This window comes from Rhinichthys klamathensis, unplaced genomic scaffold (genome assembly GCF_029890125.1).
Source record: "Rhinichthys klamathensis goyatoka isolate OS25496 unplaced genomic scaffold, OSU_Roscu_1.1 h1tg000454l_1, whole genome shotgun sequence".
NCBI classification, from domain to species: Eukaryota; Metazoa; Chordata; class Actinopteri; order Cypriniformes; family Leuciscidae; genus Rhinichthys; species Rhinichthys klamathensis.
Window position 1 is genome coordinate 409,136 of NW_026606946.1, and position 20,865 is coordinate 430,000.

Here is a 20,865-nt window from a genome sequence, read left to right on the forward strand (position 1 = left end):
GATAATTGCATTAATGAGAAATTGAACAGGTGTTCCTAATAATCCTTTAGGTGAGTGTAGAAGCAAAATAGGCCAAAATGCTAGTGCCTGAAAGAACAATGTTTTTGCATATATTGTCTTGCCCTAAATATAAAAACACTATTAAAATACTGCTTAGAAATGCAGACTGTACAACTGATTACTCATTACTTACAATACAATAGATTCTGTCATCTTTATTAGTCCATAATAATGTGTAAATGACGATGTGACTTTATCTGCCCCTGTGGATCGTCTACACACTTGTCAATCAACAATTGTTGGTTTCAAGCAGCTTTTTAAAAAGAAAGCATCTGATTATAATTAACGCACTTAGCTTGAGTTAACGCACTTTCAAAGGTAGACCAAAAGACTGTACAGAGAAAGAGAAATTTGAAAAAGAAAATAAAAGACCATAATAAAAAATCATCACATCTAAATATGACAAACTTATTCAAAGAGTCTGCTCTCGAAAACATCAATAGATTCAACATTTAGAAAAGCCAAACATAGGCCACAGTACGTGCACAAAACATCACGGAATATATTCAGGTTTGTGTGACGATACATGACTGAATGAATGATTAGCATTCTGCATAAATAGTTGTTTCCATCCACCGATTTTTATGCAAATTTTGGGATATAAAATATAAAAGCATAAACTCAAAAATACACATTAAAAACTTGTGCACTCAATTGAGGTGAATAATTTTCTTTATCTGATAAGAAGACATGCATATTAACTGGAAACACATTTACCGAACAAATCCCTGATATGCAACAACAAACTCAACAAAGCCTGTGATTGGATAACTGGACTTACCAGCGGACCAATCACATCACAGCATCTCATATGTTGGTTTGGTGGTTCTGAAAGTGAGTCAAAGTCTGTCATCTGAATGATTTGGTTTATTTGGTAACACTTTACAATAAGGTTTAATTAGTTAACATTAGTTAACTACTTCAGTTAACATGAATTAAGAATGAACAAGACATCTACAGCATTTATTTTTACTAATATATTATTAAAATCAAAGGTTGTATTTGTTAACATTAGTTAATGCACTGTGAACTAACATGAACAAACAATGAACGAGTGTATTTTTATTAGCAAAGATTAATGAATATTGTAACAAATGTTTTGTTCATTGTTAGTTCATGTTAGTTCATTCATAAACTAATGTTAACTAATGAAACCTTATTATACAGATATTTTATAATTTCCTAGGAAGTGACGATTTTGTTCTCTTGAACAAATGGGATGCAAATGTTGCTTTATTCGCAAATAAGTTAAATTCGCAACGTTGAATGGAAACAGAGCTAGTGATAGACTTGTAGTCAAGACCGCCTAAACCGAGACCAAGACACTACCAAGACCAGAGGGTATCGAGACCAAGACAAGACCAAGACAGACCAAGTCGAGACCAAGACAGACCAAGTCAAGACCAAGACCGAGACCAAGTCGAGACCAAGACTGAGACCGGAGGGGGGAAAAAACGGACTAATGTTGTTGAAGCTAAGCAATAACTTGTAAGATTTTGTTTTGCATTGCCTGCCTATCTCTGCCGATTTCGAAGTCTCCAAATGAATCCATTCTGCAACTTTTAAATACATAATTATATTTTTTAAAACGAAATTCTAAGCTAAAGTCCAGGATCCGAAAGTTGGTTGTTTTGTCGCTATGGTTACACACACACACACACACACACACACCGTTGGCGGTGCGCTCAAAGTCATCTGTCAGTTGTGCAGTTACCCAAAATCTCCTGAATGAAGTTAAAACCCATCATGTCACTGATATGTGTTTTACTAAATATTAATACATCAAAAACTGTACATGATAGCCTATGTGTTTTTTAAATCAAGTGATCAAAGTGCTCGTTGCCGCTGCGATCAGTGGCGCGGATACGGCTCGCGCACCGCACTGTCTTCAGGACGCGCGCTTCAATCCGTTGCGGATATCGTCGTGGATATTGATATTGCTAAATCCCCCGACCACTATGTCGGTCTGAGACAACGAGACCTAGACAAGACCGAGAGGTCCGAGACCAAGACAAGACCAAGACCAAAGACAGTCAAGGCCGTGACAAGACCGAGACCACGTAAAAGTGGTCTCGAGACCGGTCTCGAGACATACATCACTAGCTAGTGATGCCTTTATTCTTCAAAGAAGTAGTTGACTTTAAAATGAAAATTAGCCCATGATTTACTCACCCTCAAGTCATTCACAGTTTGAACGTTTTTGTTTGTCTGTTTCCATTTGTTTAATTTCAAGATCTGAGGTGAATTATCCTTTCTTGCTTTTACAGCTACAAAGCTGGAGCACTAAATGATATTCAAAGGCACATTACACGCTTTTAACATTAAATAAAGCACATAAACAGTACCTGAGATTATCATTGCCACACTTTGTGTTTGTTGTACCAGCGTGACGTCGCAGAAAAATAGAAACCGCTTCTAAAATAGAATTGTCGCGTGTTGCGGCTGGCTAGGACAAAAACTCTGATTAACATGGAAAAAATAGCTTTTATCGCGCGTTGCGTGTAGTTGCGTGTAGACACGGTGTTACTCGCGTAAGTTGTGCTTTAGCCGGAAGCTAGTTATTTTACTTTATAAACTTTTAAATATGAATATTTTTCTTGCACAAACTCATCGCTTTGCTTCAGAAAGCCTTAAAATGTTCAATTACCCGATGATTTACTCACCCTCAAGCCGAACTGCTCCTTTAAGTATTGTTGGTTGTGTTTCAGGGTTTTGGCTGCTGTGGAGTGTGCTAATCCTGTTCAGCTGTTGCTGTGCGTATCGTCACCGTCAGGCGAAGCAGCGAGTCCAACAGCAGCAGAGACAGAGAGAGATCAACCTCATGGCCTACCATGGGGCGTGCAGTTACCCGTCCTCCATGTTTGACCTCAGTAAGAACTGCTCCTAACTCATGCTCACAAACACACACTGAGAAGAATGCTTTTCTTACTTAGTATTTTAGTCTTGTTTCCAGTCCAAATATCAAACATTTCTTAAATCAAGATGCATTTACTAGAGGAGTAAAATTACATTAGATATTATGTCTTGTTTTCTGGAGAATTAATCAAAATTAAGTGAGTTGATGCTTAAAAAAAGCAAAATTATCTGCCAATGGGGTAAGAAAAATAATAATGTTGTTTCTGTTTGAATTTAGATTATTTTTCTCACCCCATTGGCAGATCATTTTGCTTTTTTTAAGCATCAACTCACTTAATTTTGATTAATTCCTCCGGAAAACAGGACATAATATCTTATGTTATTTTACTCCTCTAGTAAATGCATCTTGATTTAAGAAATGTTCGATATTTGGACTGGAAACAAGACAAAAATACTAAGTAAGAAAAGCATTTTTTGCAGTTTATTTGCACAAAAAATATTCTAAAACAATTCACACTTTGATGCAAATTATAAGACTTGATTTTGCTCCATTTTTTAAAATGGAGGTTAAAGTTGCACTCTAAAAGCGTTTCAAATTTTAACTAACAGATATCACCATAATTCCCCAGTCGATTAATCACAGTAAATTAAGACAATTGTTTTGTATTACAAGTTTAGGTTTAAATATACAAATGAGACACTATCTACTTAAATATGCACTAATTTGTATACATTTCCAGAAAATAAATCTGAACATCGGATCAAGCCAGGATCAAAATTCATGTTTGATTAAGTTGACATATTAGAGTTAAAGGATTTTACTGAGGGGATTTTGGATATCTCTTTTCATCACTGCATGAATCAGAAAATACTGTCAACAGCCAGAAATAAATACATTTTCACCATGTTTTTGGGAATAAAATGTTATATAAATCAGTGTGAATGATATATGAACAAACCCCTCAGTAAAAACCTTCAGAATATAGATAGGAATAAAACTATAAAGTTTGGCGTAAATTATTGCACTTGTAGTGGCTTAAATATAAAAATACTTAAAATACTGGTTAGAAATGGAGACTATACAGCTGACTACTCATTACATACAAAAAAATATTCACACTTGGATGCAAATTATTGGACATTTGAAAAAAATATTGTATTTGAAAATCTCAGGGTAAAAGCTGCACTCAGTTATTTTTATCTTCATAAAAACGTTTCAATCATAAAAATTATAACATACATCCTCGAATAAATAAAATAAACTGTTCACTCACACGAGGTGAAATCCTCAATTAATCTTGTTTTTTTTGTCATGCTTTTGCGTGATGTTGCATCCACTTCGCTGGGTGTCCAAAACCACTGTCATATCGACCAGAAAAACAAATATAAAATTACTTTAAAGAAACACACACACACACACGCACAAAAAGAAAGTGGAAAATTCAGAATTGTGACTCTCACGACTCTCTTTTGTTCATTTAATTTGCAGAGAATTATACAATTGAAGCACAAATGTATAAATATACAATATTAGTGCTGGAACAGTAAGAAAAAAGCCTTTAAGAGCTTATTTACATTTATTCATTTAGAAAACACTTTTATCCAACTTACAAATTAGGAATTTGTCATAAAACTACATACTCATTCAATATTTATCAAATATTCAAGTGCACAATGCCAGGTTTAGCATAAACTACATTGGTAAGCTAAAGAAAAGCTTCTGAAATGCAGAAAAGAAAAGAAAGATGAATAAATAAACAAATAATTTAAAAATAAACAGAAGTTGTAATTATATAAGTGCCTTGGTTTAAACAAAAATATTTTCCCAGAAATCTAAATGTGACCTGATCCAGCAAAATGAGTCACAGTGACCCAAATTTAAAAAATGAGATTTTGGTATTAATGGAAAGAGGAGACCATAAGCTTTCAATTGATATCCTAGTCAAAGTCATACCTTGAATGGTTGTAAAGATATACACATTTGAATTATGGTCGTCTGCCCTCTTTTTCCAATTAAAAACCTGAGAAAATCGCTTTTAAAGTTTTTTGCCCGTTTTTTGTTGATATCTTTCAAAATACATTACATTTAAAGGGATAAACTTATTTTACAGCTTAATTTGACCAAAGACATTAATATATAAATGCTATTAAACCAGGCTGAAGCTCAAATTATTTTAAAGTTTTTATTTGAATAAATAATTTAACAGTAGGCCTACCTTTTACAAAAATGTACTAAAATCAGAAAGATTGAACAGAGGTGCTACATTTTTGCTTGAGAGAGAGGGTGTGTGTGTCTGTCTGTGTGTGTGTGTGTGAGAGAGAAAGTGAGAGGCAGAGAGACAAGGAAACAGAGATCAAATAATGCTAGTCTATGCATTCATATCTTAGTGTAGGCTAGTTGACAATAACAGCGTAACAAATTCATAACGGAGATACCAACAGTTAAATATTGGGTTAATCAAACACATTGTAATGGATTCTACTTGCAGATAAATAGCTACACTCATTCACATTTGTCAATCACGTTATGTCAATCACGCGGTCACACTACGAAACTTTCATCAGTTATATAAAAACAATCGTAAGTTTTTCGCATCCATAGCAAGCAGTTTGAACTTTGAATGGTGTTTTGACAATTCGGAGCCACCGAATCAATACGAAAAAACGCATACGAAAAAAACGCGGACTCAGTGTGCAATGGCCAGGGGGCTTGATGACGCTTTGGCAACTTTGCTCACTTTTGACAGCGACATTTCTCAAATTAATAATATTTAATCTTTCTGAGGAGATCTGCTAGCTTGTTTATTACACAGAGCGCTCGCTGCGAGACTGACAGGAGGGTGGCTGGACCAATCGCGTGCCGGTCAGTCGAAACGGCTTCCCATCGACAAATGATCAGCATTTGTGTACATTGTGTACATACAAGCTTTTTGATTGGCTCTATACAACGTGTAACACCATTTAAAGAGCAGAGATAGTGACGTTTCAGGGGATACCCGGGAAATGCTCAGAGGTGACGAGAGGAGTTGAGAAAAGCAATGTTCATTTCCAGCGAATTTAGTAAAACTTTGTAAACTTTAATAGTAATTTAAATACCTTTACTCAATTATCTGGACTACGAAACTTTGGGAGATTATTTTTGAATGTCTGTTCTTTGAAATTAGCACACAAAAAAAAAATCTATTATTTCATTGTTTTTCCACATAATCGGCCCATATCTTAAAATAGAACGTTGCGACTTCCGACTCATTTCGCCAGATCGGGTCACAAATGTAGATTAAGATATCAGCAATATCATAAAATATCAAATAATTCCATTACATTAATGCATTTTGCTGAAAAGCAACTAAACATAAGCAATTCATCAAAGACCCAATTCACAATACACACTGCAATATACAATGCTAATTAAATCATGTTAGTAACATAATAGTGCAGAACACAATATAAAAATCACAAAATAAATCCCCCTCTGTTTATTTTTGTGCAAATCTATAGCAGAATTATTGTGAATAGTTGGAGGAACACAAATTACACAGTTAAGGGGGTCGCACACCGGACGAGAAGCGCAGCGCACGTCTTTAAAATTCAAACACATTATTTTCTATGAGTGTGTGTACACACACCGGCAGCGCTCAGGTTCAAAATCCTGCCCTGCCACTTACATGGTTTTATATTAAATTTACATTAAATTTGTCTCAAATCGTGGTTAATGTATATACTGACTTCACCCTGTGCTGCAAGACACATTTAGTTTTACATTCATTGACAGAAATCAGCTGCGTAGATGAAAATGATCTGATTTTCAGGTGAGATTCTCAATTAATTCAGTTAACGGACCTCCTGAGGTAAAGTGTTCAGACTGCAGACTCAACAACGATTGTATTTAATTGTACAGTACAGTCATAACATAGCAATAACATCTTAATTTCATAATGTCCTTAAACATAACAATATTTTCTGGCCATAAACTGAGAAAATGTGCGACGCTGCGCTTCTCGTCCGGTGTGCGACCCCTTTAAGAGTCTAAATGAAAACGGGCACAAAGCTAAACTAAGTATATTAATCTTGAGTTCTCATTGGCAGGTTTCCTCGCCTCACTTAAACTGCCATCCTATGAGGAAGTAGCAGCTCAGCCCAGCACCCCCCCCCCCTCCCTACAGCTCCGTGGCCTACCCACGAGGCTCCGCCCACCCGGGCCCGAGTCACATGATGTCATCCCAGAGCTCCGACAACTACACCAGCTGCTCATGTGACTCCTGCTGTCCGTCATCACCCTGTAGCTCCTCCCCCTCGTCAGCCCAACTCACGGATGAGACCGACACAAGCCACGCCTCCACGCCCTCCCTCAGCGAGTCTGGCCACGCCCACGCCGCAGTCATGCACAACGAGAGCGTTCCATTTAACGACAGTGGCCAATCACCGATCGAGGTCGTGCAGGCGGAGCTTCCATGCTCCAAGGGGGCGGGGCTTCCATGCTCCGCCCCCTTGGATTGCAATGGGAACACGAAACCGGTGAAGAACCTCAACACTAGTAGCACAGATAACGTTACTGACATATTAGATGCATGCCAAACCATTAATACTAACAATATCTGTGATGCAAACAATACTAACAGCCCGACGTCGAAGAATATCACCAGCGTTTCGATCTCGTCCTCTTCGTCTCTGCACCTGTTCTCGATCTCCGATCCGCTTGGCGTTCGTCCCGAGCAGAAGAGGGAGGAGCCTGTAGCTCCGCCCCCTCAATCTCCGCCCAGATCCGCTGTGTTTTCTCCCGGCGTCGAACCCGAGCGCCGCGACTCCGCCGTGAGCGACCTGGACGTCGACCAAACGCACTTCCAGCAGCGACGGCTGACTGGCGACTCTGGCATCGAGGTTTGCCGTTGCCGGGTGGAACCTGAAGAAGAGGATGACGAGGAGGAGGAAGAAGGAGGACACTTACCGGTAGAGTCGGCCATTGGGACGGATGACACTCTTCTTCATGATAGTCCAGATTGTTCGGCCAGAGCCAGACAGATGCCAGGCGATGGGAAAGAGGCGTGGCCTGTCTCATCTGTGACTCCGCCCTCTGACACGGTCGTCATTGCAATGGAAACCGACTGACCGAGTGCATAAATGAGTGTGAGACTGTAGATCTTAAAATCAGTGACGCTCTGTGAGAGCAACTGTACAGACTGACATTAGAAGGTCACACACTACCGTAAATTTTGGAATAACTAAGATCAAATCAGCAACAAAATAAATCATGTGACTGAAGACTGATGCTAAAAATTCAGCTTTGATCACAGAAATAAATTACAATTTACTATATATTCACATAGAAAACAGCTGATTTAATTTCTAAAAATATTTCACAATTTTTACTGTTTTTTTTTGGGGGATCAAATAATGCAGCCTTGGTGAGACTATTCAAAAACATTTACGAATCTTAATTATTCCGCACTTTTGACCGGTAGTGTGTCTGTTTCTGCTAACACACACACACTAGATCAGAGATGCCCAAACCAGACCAACGTCGGCCTGTGATGACCTTTGATTTGGCCCATCATGCAATGGAGGAATAAACATGCCATTGAAGCATAATTTCATTCCTAATTTAACAAATTTTTGCATTAAAATGTTTAATATAACCTATAATGCAACACTTACTTTTGTTTGATTTTTTGGCCATTCGTAGTAGTAAAACTTGCTCTGCACAAGGCGACCTGAAGACACACCCTAAAGAGTGGACAGTGTTCTGACTGGACGAGCGGAACGGACCTTTAAAATGTTCCTCTTCTTTCCTACTTTCTCTCTTGACAGTCCGACTGCTGCTTTTGCTCATTAGTTTTTGAAAAGAACACCGACAGTTGTGATTAAACAACGTACACAAACGCCCTTCCCATGGAATTGTGGGTAATGCGCATCATTACCTGAAGGAAGCGTTTCTCCAGGACACCAGCTTGGCCAAAACAGATGCTGCATCGCAAACCACTAACAACGAATCAAGACGACACCTCAGGACATGACTTTTGCTTCGGTTCTCCATTTATTGTGCTTTTTTATTAACATTCGTTTACGTCTTGCTATGTCAGACATCGAAACGACATTGTTCATTTACGACGCGCAGGCGGGTGAATCTCACGAACATCACATTTCATGCCGTAATCAGATGATAGAAATAAGAAATTAGATTTTGCATTAAGAAAACACCCCATTTTTAGGACCTTAACAATTTTTGCATGCATTTCATGACAATTAAGCACATTTAACCGTTACTGTCATGTGAACAAATAATATTTGCATTGTATAATATAGGTACGTCATGACAGTATATGTTCTACTGCCATTAATATATAGATTCAAATTTAAAAAGTCATTGTTTTAACAATGAATAGCTATTGAGAATAATGAAAATGAAAGAAAACACAACAATAATAATCACAATAATTACCATTCAGAGAAGAAAATGTGATTAAATATCATGAAAAAAATTAAATAATAAAAATGTAAATATATGTATATATATATATATATATATATATATAATTACACCGTATATATATACATATATATATATACATTTACAAAATAACATTTAACTGTTACTGTACATGATTCTAACTTTTTTATTTCACGTTTTCGTGAGATTCATTCAGCCTAAAGACAGAATTTGTTGACTCCATCATACATAGATATATATATGGAAATAGATCTAATTATACATAAGAATAAATCTAGTAGCTTCAGATGAATATATAAGCTCGATATGAAATGATCTCTATTTTGTACGCATGCTGATCGGAGTGTTTGGTGTGCTGCTGTTTAATGTTGTCAGAGGGGTTCTGTGTTCCATCTTAGAATATCGACAGTGTTACCAGCATCACTGTTGCGTTACCATGGCGTTACTATGACGACCCACTCTAGTGTGAGCAATAGAGTGTGTTTGACGTTGATGTGCGGCGCTGTGAACGGTGTAATTCAAACATTTAAAGACTAAACGCTTTACTGAAACCACACAATTAGCAGCCTGTCTTTGTAATCTCTGTTTGCCCAGTGAGTGTGTGTGTGTGTGTGTGACAGGGACTGATTGTAAATGGTGTTTTATGAATCACTGGTGCTTTAAAGAGAACTGATCAATTGTGTTTGATTAAATTAAATGGAATTAATAATTTTGTTTTATTTAATCCATTCGTGTAAAACAAGACGTTACTTCATGCAGAGAACAGAAACCTTTGACCTGCTTCTTGCAAAAGGTCAAATACACACACACACACACAGTATATATATACATTATTTGAATGAAATGAATGTAGGCTATATTTTAGTTTGATAATGTTCAACTTAAGTTTGGTCTCTTTTTAAAGAAGATTATTGCTGGAGTGAAAAAAGTTTAAACTTAAAAGGTTTTTGGTCATGAAAAATGCACAATAATACTAGTTTTATTTTGATATGAAACATATATTTTCCCAAAACATGTTGCACTCTAGAACTGAGTTAATCAAAGACATAAATCTAAACAAGTTGTGTTTTAAATCTGAGTCTGATATCTCAGTAGACGAGCGTTCAGTGAGAGTGTGTTCGGCTGCAGTACCACACGCTTCCACTAGAGGAAACTCTCCATTCATTTACAATGCGTCATTTCTGACCGCGAGAAACACAAGTGTGAGTATTCTTTATCAGGACCATTTAACCTTTTCGAAGCAGGTCCATGATTTTTTTTATGCTCAAATTTCAAGTGCCAAAACCTTTACCAAGTAAAAAACTCAAAAGGTAAAATTGTTCGAAGAAACATAGTTTGTGTTTGAGAAATCAATGGTATTTATGTTATATTTCATGTTCGATGCACAGGCGTTGCACTTTTATGATGGACTTTTATGATGGACAGATGCACTTTTATGATGCACTTTTATGATGGATAGATGCACTTTTATGATGCACTTTTATGATGGATAGATGCACTTTTATGATGGATAGATGAACTTTTATGATGGACAGATGCACTTTTATGATGGACAGATGCACTTTTATGATGGATAGATCCACTTTTATGATGGACAGATGCACTTTTATGATGGACAGATGCACTTTAATGATGGATAGATGTACTTTAATGATGGATAGATGCACTTTTATGATGGACAGATCCACTTTTATGATGGACAGATGCACTTTTATGATGGACAGATCCACTTTTATGATGGACAGATGCACTTTTATGATGGACAGATGCACTTTTATGATGGATAGATCCACTTTTATGATGGACAGATGCACTTTTATGATGGACAGATGCACTTTAATGATGGATAGATGTACTTTAATGATGGATAGATGCACTTTTATGATGGACAGATCCACTTTTATGATGGACAGATGCACTTTTATGATGGACAGATCCACTTTTATGATGGACAGATGCACTTTTATGATGGACAGATGCACTTTTATGATGGACAGATGCACTTTTATGATGGATAGATGCACTTTTATGATGGACAGATCCACTTTTATGATGGACAGATGCACTTTTATGATGGACAGATCCACTTTTATGATGGACAGATGCACTTTTATGATGGATAGATTCACTTTTATGATGGATAGATGCACTTTTATGATGGATAGATCCACTTTTATGTTGGATAGATTCACTTTTATGATGGATAGATGCACTTTTATGATGGATAGATTCACTTTTATGTTGGATAGATCCACTTTTATGATGGATAGATGCACTTTTATGATGGATAGATTCACTTTTATGATGGATAGATGCACTTTTATGATGGATAGATCCACTTTTATGTTGGATAGATTCACTTTTATGATGGATAGATGCACTTTTATGATGGATAGATTCACTTTTATGTTGGATAGATCCACTTTTATGATGGATAGATCCACTTTTATGATGGATAGATTCACTTTTATGATGGATAGATGCACTTTTATGATGGACAGATTCACTTTTATGTTGGATAGATGCACTTTTATGATGGACAGATGCACTTTTATGATGGACAGATGCACTTTTATGATGGATAGATTCACTTTTATGATGGATAGATGCACTTTTATGATGGACAGATTCACTTTTATGATGGACAGATGCACTTTTATGATGGACAGATCCACTTTTATGATGGACAGATGCACTTTTATGATGGATAGATTCACTTTTATGATGGATAGATGCACTTTTATGATGGATAGATCCACTTTTATGATGGACAGATGCACTTTTATGATGGATAGATGCACTTTTATGATGGACAGATCCACTTTTATGATGGACAGATGCACTTTTATGATGGACAGATCCACTTTTATGATGGACAGATGCACTTTTATGATGGACAGATGCACTTTTATGATGGACAGATGCACTTTTATGATGGACAGATGCACTTTTATGATGGATAGATCCACTTTTATGATGGACAGATGCACTTTTATGATGGACAGATGCACTTTTATGATGGACAGATGCACTTTTATGATGGATAGATGCACTTTTATGATGGACAGATGCACTTTTATGATGGACAGATGCACTTTTATGATGGACAGATGCACTTTTATGATGGACAGATGCACTTTTATGATGGACAGATGCACTTTTATGATGGATAGATGCACTTTTATGATGGATTGATGCACTTTTATGATGGTAGATGCACTTTCATGATGGATAGATGCACTTTTATGATGGATAGATCCACTTTTATGATGGATAGATGCACTTTTATGATGGATTGATGCACTTTTATGATGGATAGATGCACTTTTATGATGGACAGATCCACTTTTATGATGGACAGATGCACTTTTATGATGGACAGATGCACTTTTATGATGGATAGATCCACTTTTATGATGGACAGATGCACTTTTATGATGGACAGATCCACTTTTATGATGGACAGATGCACTTTTATGATGGACAGATGCACTTTTATGATGGACAGATGCACTTTTATGATGGATTGATGCACTTTTATGATGGATAGATGCACTTTTATGATGGATAAATCCACTTTTATGATGGACAGATGCACTTTTATGATGGATTGATGCACTTTTATGATGGATAGATGCACTTTTATGATGGATAGATGCACTTTTATGATGGATAGATGCACTTTTATGATGGACAGATGCACTTTTATGATGGATAGATCCACTTTTATGATGGATAGATGCACTTTTATGATGGATTGATGCACTTTTATGATGGATGGATGCACTTTTATGATGGATTGATGCACTTTTATGATGGATTGATGCACTTTTATGAGGGATAGATGCACTTTTATGATGGATGGATACACTTTTATGATGGATAGATGCACTTTTATGATGGATAGATGCACTTTTATGAGGGATAGATGCACTTTTATGATGGATGGATGCACTTTTATGATGGATAGATGCACTTTTATGATGGATTGATGCACTTTTATGATGGACAGATGCACTTTTATGATGGATAGATGCACTTTTATGATGGACAGATGCACTTTTATGATGGACAGATGCACTTTTATGATGGATAGATGCACTTTTATGATGGATAGATGCACTTTTATGATGGATAGATGCACTTTTATCATGTATAGATGCACTTTTATGATGGACAGATGCACTTTTATGATGGATAGATGCACTTTTATGATGGATAGATGCACTTTTATCATGTATAGATGCACTTTTATGATGGATGGATACACTTTTATGATGGATAGATGCACTTTTATGATGGATAGATGCACTTTTATGATGGATAGATGCACTTTTATGATGGATGGATGCACATTTATGATGGATAGATGCACTTTTATGATGGATAGATGCACTTTTATGGACTTCAAAACAGAAACAGCCATTCACTGCCATTATAAAGCTTGGATATTTTTTAATATAACTCAGATTGTATTCGTCTGAAAGAAGAATGTCATATACACCTAGGATGACATGAGGGTGAGTAAATCATGGGCTAATTTTCATTTTTGGATGCACTGTCCCTTTAAGTGATGAATGACTCAGTGCCGCCACCTGGTGTCTAACAGAGGAGACTGCAGTTCGGGCTCAGTGTCGCGGTGTGACTCGAACAGTGTAGCGCTGAGGTTGAAGCACGACCCCAAACCGGCCCGTCAGGTCTGGTAATGAAGCTCCCGACGGGACGCTGAAGCGGAAGCGCTGTAGGAGGCGACTGACGAACAGGAACAGCTCGATCCTGGCCAGAGATTCTCCCACACACACGCGAGGACCAGCGCCGAACGGGAGAAAACTGGCAGGAGTCGTTCTTTTCCCTGACGAGTCGAGGAACCGTTCTGTGAAGGGTTCAGAAACACACAGGTCTGGTGCTGAAACTACAGTCAAAGTGTTTAACAAATATCTGCAGCTGGAAATGAGACCCAATAATAATAATAAAAATTCCGTTTAAATTGTTACATTAAATTTAGTCATTAAAATGTAATTTTTTGAAATCATGAAGCTTATACAGTTTAAGAACAATTTATTGAAAGTTACATTCAAATAAAAATTTTAGAGCACTATTAAATCCATTTAATTTTTTTTCTCCAAAATTCCATTATATTTCTCTCAAGTTCCATTTTTTTTTGTTTAAATTTTTCTGGATTCCGCACTTAAGCCTTTTTTCAAGATTTGTGCATTTTAAGTACATTTGTATTCATCCAAAAACATGTCTAATTAATTGCAATCATGAGACATTTACAATTTTACAAAAAATTTCTTAAGTTTTAAAAAAGTACATTTTAGGGCCCTAATAATAAAACATAGTTTTTTTCTGAATTCCGTTTAAATGGTTACATTACATTTAGTAATGCAATTAATTAAAATCATGAAACTCATACAATTTATCAGCAATTTATTGAAAGTTAAATAAAAATGACATTTTTAGAGCCCTATTAAATCCTTTTATTTATTTATTTTTTCACTAAAATTCCATTATATTTCTCCCAAATTCCATGTTTTTCCATTTAAATTTTTCTGTATTCCGCACTAAAATAATTTAAGCCTTTTTTTCAAGATTTATGCATTTCAATTACATTTGTATTAATCAAAAAGCATGTCTAATTAATTGAAATCATGAGACATCAAATTTGACTAAATTCTATTAAGTTATGGTTATGAAATTGGTTTTATTTTTTTCCCAAATTCCATTTTTAAATTTTTCTGGATTCCGTTTTAATGATTTAATTAATTTTTAGTCATAAAAAAACGTGTCAAAAAATCCATAAAACACTAACAATTTAATAATTTATTAAATATTTTTTACAATAGGGCCCTGTGAAATTTTTGTTTTATTTTTTCAGAAATTCTGTGTTTTCTGGATGTACTGTATGATTTAATGCAAATATATTATCAAAAATAATTACATGAAGGGATTTTTAAACGTGATCAAATAAAAATGTAACAATTATTTTAATTTTTTGGCAAATAAAGTTTCACTGTTAAAATTAAAACGTGGAAGAAAAAACTATGATATGCCTTAAAAAATGAAGTTTTAATAATTGTATTAATTATTAGTATTACTTTGAGTAGTACACTCTACAGTACAACAGTAATATATTTCTGTCATCATTTCTTCAAGTTAAACCAGACTTGTATTTTGGCGGGTTGTCGTTTTCTCACCTGGTCTGAATGTGTCAGGTTCATCCCAGTGTTTGGGGTCATGATGGATCGCCCACATGTTCACCAAAACCCGGGTTCCTTTGGGAACTGTGTGCCCCCCCAAACTGCAGAAGAGAGGCATTATGGGATATCAAACATCTCTCTGTAAGGTGAGCATCACTATGACCAACTCACTCCATCTCAAATGTGCCTACTGGAAGACAACTGTATACTATATATATATATATATATACACTCACCGGCCACTTTATTAGGTACACCTGTCCAACTGCTCGTTAACACTTAATTTCTAAGCAGCCAATCACATGGCGGCAACTCAGTGCATTTAGGCATGTAGACATGGTCAAGACAATCTCCTGCAGTTCAAACCGAGCATCAGTATGGGGAAGAAAGTTGATTTGAGTGACTTTGAACGTGGCATGATTGTTGGTGCCAGAAGGGCTGGTCTGAGTATTTCAGAAACTGCTAATCTACTGGGATTTTCACGCACAACCATCTCTAGGGTTTACAGAGAATGGTCCGAAAAAGAAAAAACATCCAGTGAGCGGCAGTTCTGTGGGCGGAAATGCCTTGTTGATGCCAGAGGTCAGAGGAGAATGGCCAGACTGGTTCGAGCTGATAGAAGGGCAACAGTGACTGAAATAACCACTCGTTACAACCGAGGTATGCAGCAAAGCATTTGTGAAGCCACAACACGCACAACCTTGAGGCGGATGGGCTACAACAGCAGAAGACTCCACCGGGTACCACTCATCTCCACTACAAATAGGAAAAAGAGGCTACAATTTGCAAGAGCTCACCAAAATTGAACAGTTGAAGACTGGAAAAATGTTGCCTGGTCTGATGAGTCTCGATTTCTGTTGAGACATTCAGATGTTAGAGTCAGAATTTGGCGTAAACAGAATGAGAACATGGAACCATCATGCCTTGTTACCACTGTGCAGGCTGGTGGTGGTGGTGTAATGGTGTGGGGGATGTTTTCCTGGCACACTTTAGGCCCCTTAGTGCCAATTGGGCATCGTTTAAATGCCACGGCCTACCTGAGCATTGTTTCTGACCATGTCCATCCCTTTATGGCCACCATGTACCCATCCTCTGATGGCTACTTCCACCATGTTACAAAGCTCTAATCATTTCAAATTGGTTTCTTGAACATGACAATGAGTTCACTGTACTAAAATGGCCTCCACAGTCACCAGATCTCAACCCAATAGAGCATCTTTGGGATGTGGTGGAACGGGAGATTCGCATCATGGATGTGCAGCCGACAAATCTGCAGCAACTGTGTGATGCCATCATGTCAATATGGACCAAACTCCCTGAGGAATGCTTCCAGCACCTTGTTGAATCTATGCCACGAAGAATTGAGGCAGTTCTGAAGGCAAAAGGGGGTCCAACCCGTTACTAGCATGGGGTACCTAATAAAGTGGCCGGTGAGTGTATATATGTATATATATATATATAAAGACTAAAAGTCTTTTACTTGCTAAAAAAGTCTAACGTCAATCATCTCAGAAGTTTTGCACCATTGAAACGTTTCACTGCATGAGCAATGACAAAACCCTGGATCTAATATTCTAATTATGATGTATCTCCGTCACCATGGTAACCAGCAGGGTTGACTCCGCTGCTGCCATGGTAACCAGCAGGGTTGAATCCGCTATTGCCATGGTAACCAGCAGGGTTGACTCCGCTATTGCCATGGTTACCTGGTGTCCTGCATAGCGACGTGTGGGATGAGGATCGGGCTGACGGGTCGGATACGCATCACCTCACACACGACGGCGTCCAGGAACGGGAGACTCGATCGATCACTGAGAGACGGAGGACGATCCCGACCCACACACTCATCCAGCTCAGCGTGAACACGATCCTGCACCTGCAGCACAGTGTGTGTGTGTAAGTGTGTGTGTGTAACTGTGTGTGTGTGTACCTGTGTGTGGTGCAGTAGGAACGCTATAGTCCACAGTAGTGCAGTGTGTGTGTGAGAGTGTGTGTGTGTGTACCTGTGTGTGGTGCAGTAGGAATGCTATAGTCCACAGTAGTGTAGTGGAGGTGTGTGTATGTGTGTGTGTGTGTGTGTGAGAGAGTGTGTGTGTGTACCTGTGTGTGGTGCAGTAGGAATGCTATAGTCCACAGTAGTGTAGTGGAGGTGTGTGTGTGTGTGTGTGTGTGTGTGAGAGAGTGTGTGTGTGTGTGTACCTGTGTGTGGTGCAGTAGGAATGCTATAGTCCACAGTAGTGTAGTGGAGGTGTGTGTGTGTGTGTGTGTGTGTGAGAGTGTGTGTGTGTGTGTGTGTGTGTGTACCTGTGTGTGGTGCAGTAGGAACGCTATAGTCCACAGTAGTGTAGTGGAGGTGTGTGTGTGTGTGTGTGTGTGTGTGTGTGTGTGTGTGTGTGTGTGTGTGTGTGTGTGTGTGTGAGAGAGAGAGTGTGTGTGTGTGTGTGTACCTGTGGGTGGTGCAGTAGGAACGCTATAGTCCACAGTAGTGTGTGTGTGTGTGTGTGTGTGTGTGTGTGTGTGTGTGTACCTGTGGGTGGTGCAGTAGGAACGCTATTCGGTTGTTAAGTCTGACGTCACGCGTGACGTTTAGCCTCTTCCGGGCCCAAGCGCTCCGCTCGTCCACTCCAGATCCTAGACTAAATAAACCCTTTTCTTAAGGGCTTTTTTCGCTTCAGTGCCAGTGGGTGTTACTAGGGATTAAGGGATAGCACCCACTGGCGCCAAAGTTTCTTCATTCGTTTAAGATTTGTAACTTACCTTATCAACTGCAGCCATTTTCTCTTATCTTTCTCGTCACAGGGAAAGCGGTAGAATGACAGTTGAATGTCACTTGTTTTTTAACTCCGATCTATTTAAACAACACGGGAACACGTTAAAACTCGGGCGAAAGCGGTAGGTAGGTAGAGAGGACCCGGCCTTTGGACCCGGAAACAGTATTATCGGAGAGTGGTTACGTCACGACTTAACAACCGGATAGTCCACAGTAGTGTAGTGGAGGTGTGTGTGTGTGTGTGTGTGTGTGTGTGTGTACCTGTGGGTGGTGCAGTAGGAACGCTATAGTCCACAGTAGTGTAGTGGAGGTGTGTGTAGTGTGTGTGTGTGTGTGTACCTGTGGGTGGTGCAGTAGGAACACTATAGTCCACAGTAGTGTAGTGGAGGTGTGTGTAGTGTGTGTGTGTGTGTGTACCTGTGGGTGGTGCAGTAGGAACGCTATAGTCCACAGTAGTGTAGTGGAGGTGTGTGTAGTGTGTGTGTGTGTGTGTGTGTACCTGTGGGTGGTGCAGTAGGAACGCTATAGTCCACAGTAGTGTAGTGGAGGTGTGTGTGTGTGTGTGTGTGTGTGTGTGTGTACCTGTGGGTGGTGCAGTAGGAACGCTATAGTCCACAGTAGTGTAGTGGAGGTGTGTGTGTGTGTGTGTGTGTGTGTACCTGTGGGTGGTGCAGTAGGAACGCTATAGTCCACAGTAGTGTAGTGGAGGTGTGTGTAGTGTGTGTGTGTGTGTGTGTACCTGTGGGTGGTGCAGTAGGAACGCTATAGTCCACAGTAGTGTAGTGGAGGTGTGTGTAGTGTGTGTGTGTGTGTGTGTACCTGTGGGTGGTGCAGTAGGAACGCTATAGTCCACAGTAGTGTAGTGGAGGTGTGTGTGTGTGTGTGTGTGTGTGTACCTGTGGGTGGTGCAGTAGGAACGCTATAGTCCACAGTAGTGTAGTGGAGGTGTGTGTGTGTGTGTGTGTGTGTGTGTACCTGTGTGTGGTGCAGTAGGAACGCTATAGTCCACAGTAGTGTAGTGGAGGTGTGTGTGTAGTGTGTGTGTGTGTGTGTGTACCTGTGTGTGGTGCAGTAGGAACGCTATAGTCCACAGTAGTGCAGTGTGTGTGTGAGAGTGTGTGTGTGTGTGTGTGTGTGTGTGTACCTGTGGGTGGTGCAGTAGGAACGCTATAGTCCACAGTAGTGTAGTGGAGGTGTGTGTGTGTGTGTGTGTGTGTACCTGTGGGTGGTGCAGTAGGAACGCTATAGTCCACAGTAGTGTAGTGGAGGTGTGTGTGTAGTGTGTGTGTGTGTGTGTGTACCTGTGGGTGGTGCAGTAGGAACGCTATAGTCCACAGTAGTGTAGTGGAGGTGTGTGTAGTGTGTGTGTGTGTGTGTACCTGTGGGTGGTGCAGTAGGAACGCTATAGTCCACAGTAGTGTAGTGGAGGTGTGTGTGTGTGTGTGTGTGTGTGTACCTGTGGGTGGTGCAGTAGGAACGCTATAGTCCACAGTAGTGTAGTGGAGGTGTGTGTGTAGTGTGTGTGTGTGTGTGTGTACCTGTGGGTGGTGCAGTAGGAACGCTATAGTCCACAGTAGTGTAGTGGAGGTGTGTGTAGTGTGTGTGTGTGTGTGTACCTGTGGGTGGTGCAGTAGGAACGCTATAGTCCACAGTAGTGTAGTGTGTGTGTGTGTGTGTGTGTGTAGCGCATGTGGCGGAAGACACAACTTGTAGTCCATTATAACATCTACAAAGACACCATCCATGCTTTCAATATGGAACTAGGCAAAGCTAGACAGACTTTCTTCTCAAATATTATAAACAGCAACTTAAACAACACACGCACACTTTTTGCTACTGTAGAGAGACTGACAAACCCCCCAAGCCAGATTCCCAGTGAAATGCTCTCAGACAGCAAGTGCAGGGAGTTTGCTTCGTTCTTCTCTGAGAAAATCAATAATATCAGAAAGGTGATCAGCACATCATTGAGCTGCACTGGGGTCAGACAGATCAGACCACAACCTGAGAAAGCAGCTACTATGTCTGATTTTGATGAAATTGATGGCAAAATTTTGGAAGAAACCGTACAGCACCTTAAAACATCAACCTGCGCCCTTGACGCACTTCCCACATCTTTCTTCAAAAGTGTGTTAAACTGTTTAGAAGCAGATCTCCTAGAAGTGGTAAATGCCTCACTTATCTCTGGGAATTTTCCAAACTCCCTGAAAACTGCAGTTGTCAAGCCCCTCCTGAAAAAGAGCAATCTGGATAAGACCTTATTAAGCAACTATAGACCGATCTCAAATCTTCCTTTCATAGGCAAGATCATTGAAAAAGTTGTCTTCAATCAGCTGAACAAATTCTTAAGCTCTAATGGATACTTTGACAATTTTCAATCTGGTTTTAGATCGCATCACAGCACAGAGACAGCGCTCATAAAGATAATAAATGATATTCGCTTAAATACTGATAAAGGCAAATTATCAGTGCTGGTACTACTCGACCTCAGTGCTGCATTTGACACTGTCGATCACGACATACTTCTTGACAGGCTG

At 38.9% G+C, this 20,865-nt stretch overlaps 2 protein-coding genes across 2 annotated transcripts in view; one reads left to right on the forward strand and one right to left on the reverse strand.

Annotated features, from left to right (window-relative positions):
• Nucleotides 1-2,838: 2,838 nt before the first annotated feature.
• Nucleotides 2,839-8,298, forward strand: si:ch73-290k24.6 (uncharacterized). The gene is made up of 2 exons (XM_056236606.1): nt 2,839-2,930; nt 7,003-8,298. The coding sequence occupies exon 2, from the start codon at nt 7,126-7,128 to the stop codon at nt 8,020-8,022; it is 897 nt and encodes a 298-aa protein (XP_056092581.1). The 5' UTR covers nt 2,839-2,930; nt 7,003-7,125; the 3' UTR covers nt 8,023-8,298.
• A 5,512-nt stretch (nt 8,299-13,810) lies between these two features.
• The window catches only part of LOC130071743 (steroid 17-alpha-hydroxylase/17,20 lyase), a 25,181-nt gene continuing 18,126 nt past the window's right edge, over nt 13,811-20,865 (reverse strand). Inside the window, exons 6-8 of the mRNA XM_056236603.1 lie at nt 17,268-17,437; nt 15,559-15,662; nt 13,811-14,234 (exon numbers count right to left, since the gene is read on the reverse strand). Coding sequence (XP_056092578.1) covers nt 13,990-14,234; nt 15,559-15,662; nt 17,268-17,437 — 519 coding nt within the window. The 3' untranslated portion in view covers nt 13,811-13,989. The remainder of the gene's footprint in view (nt 14,235-15,558; nt 15,663-17,267; nt 17,438-20,865) is intronic.

Bases quoted from the DNA above. Each gene is read 5' to 3' on its own strand.
- si:ch73-290k24.6 (XM_056236606.1), top strand. From the start codon at position 7,126: ATGATGTCATCCCAGAGCTCCGACAACTACACCAGCTGCTCATGTGAC.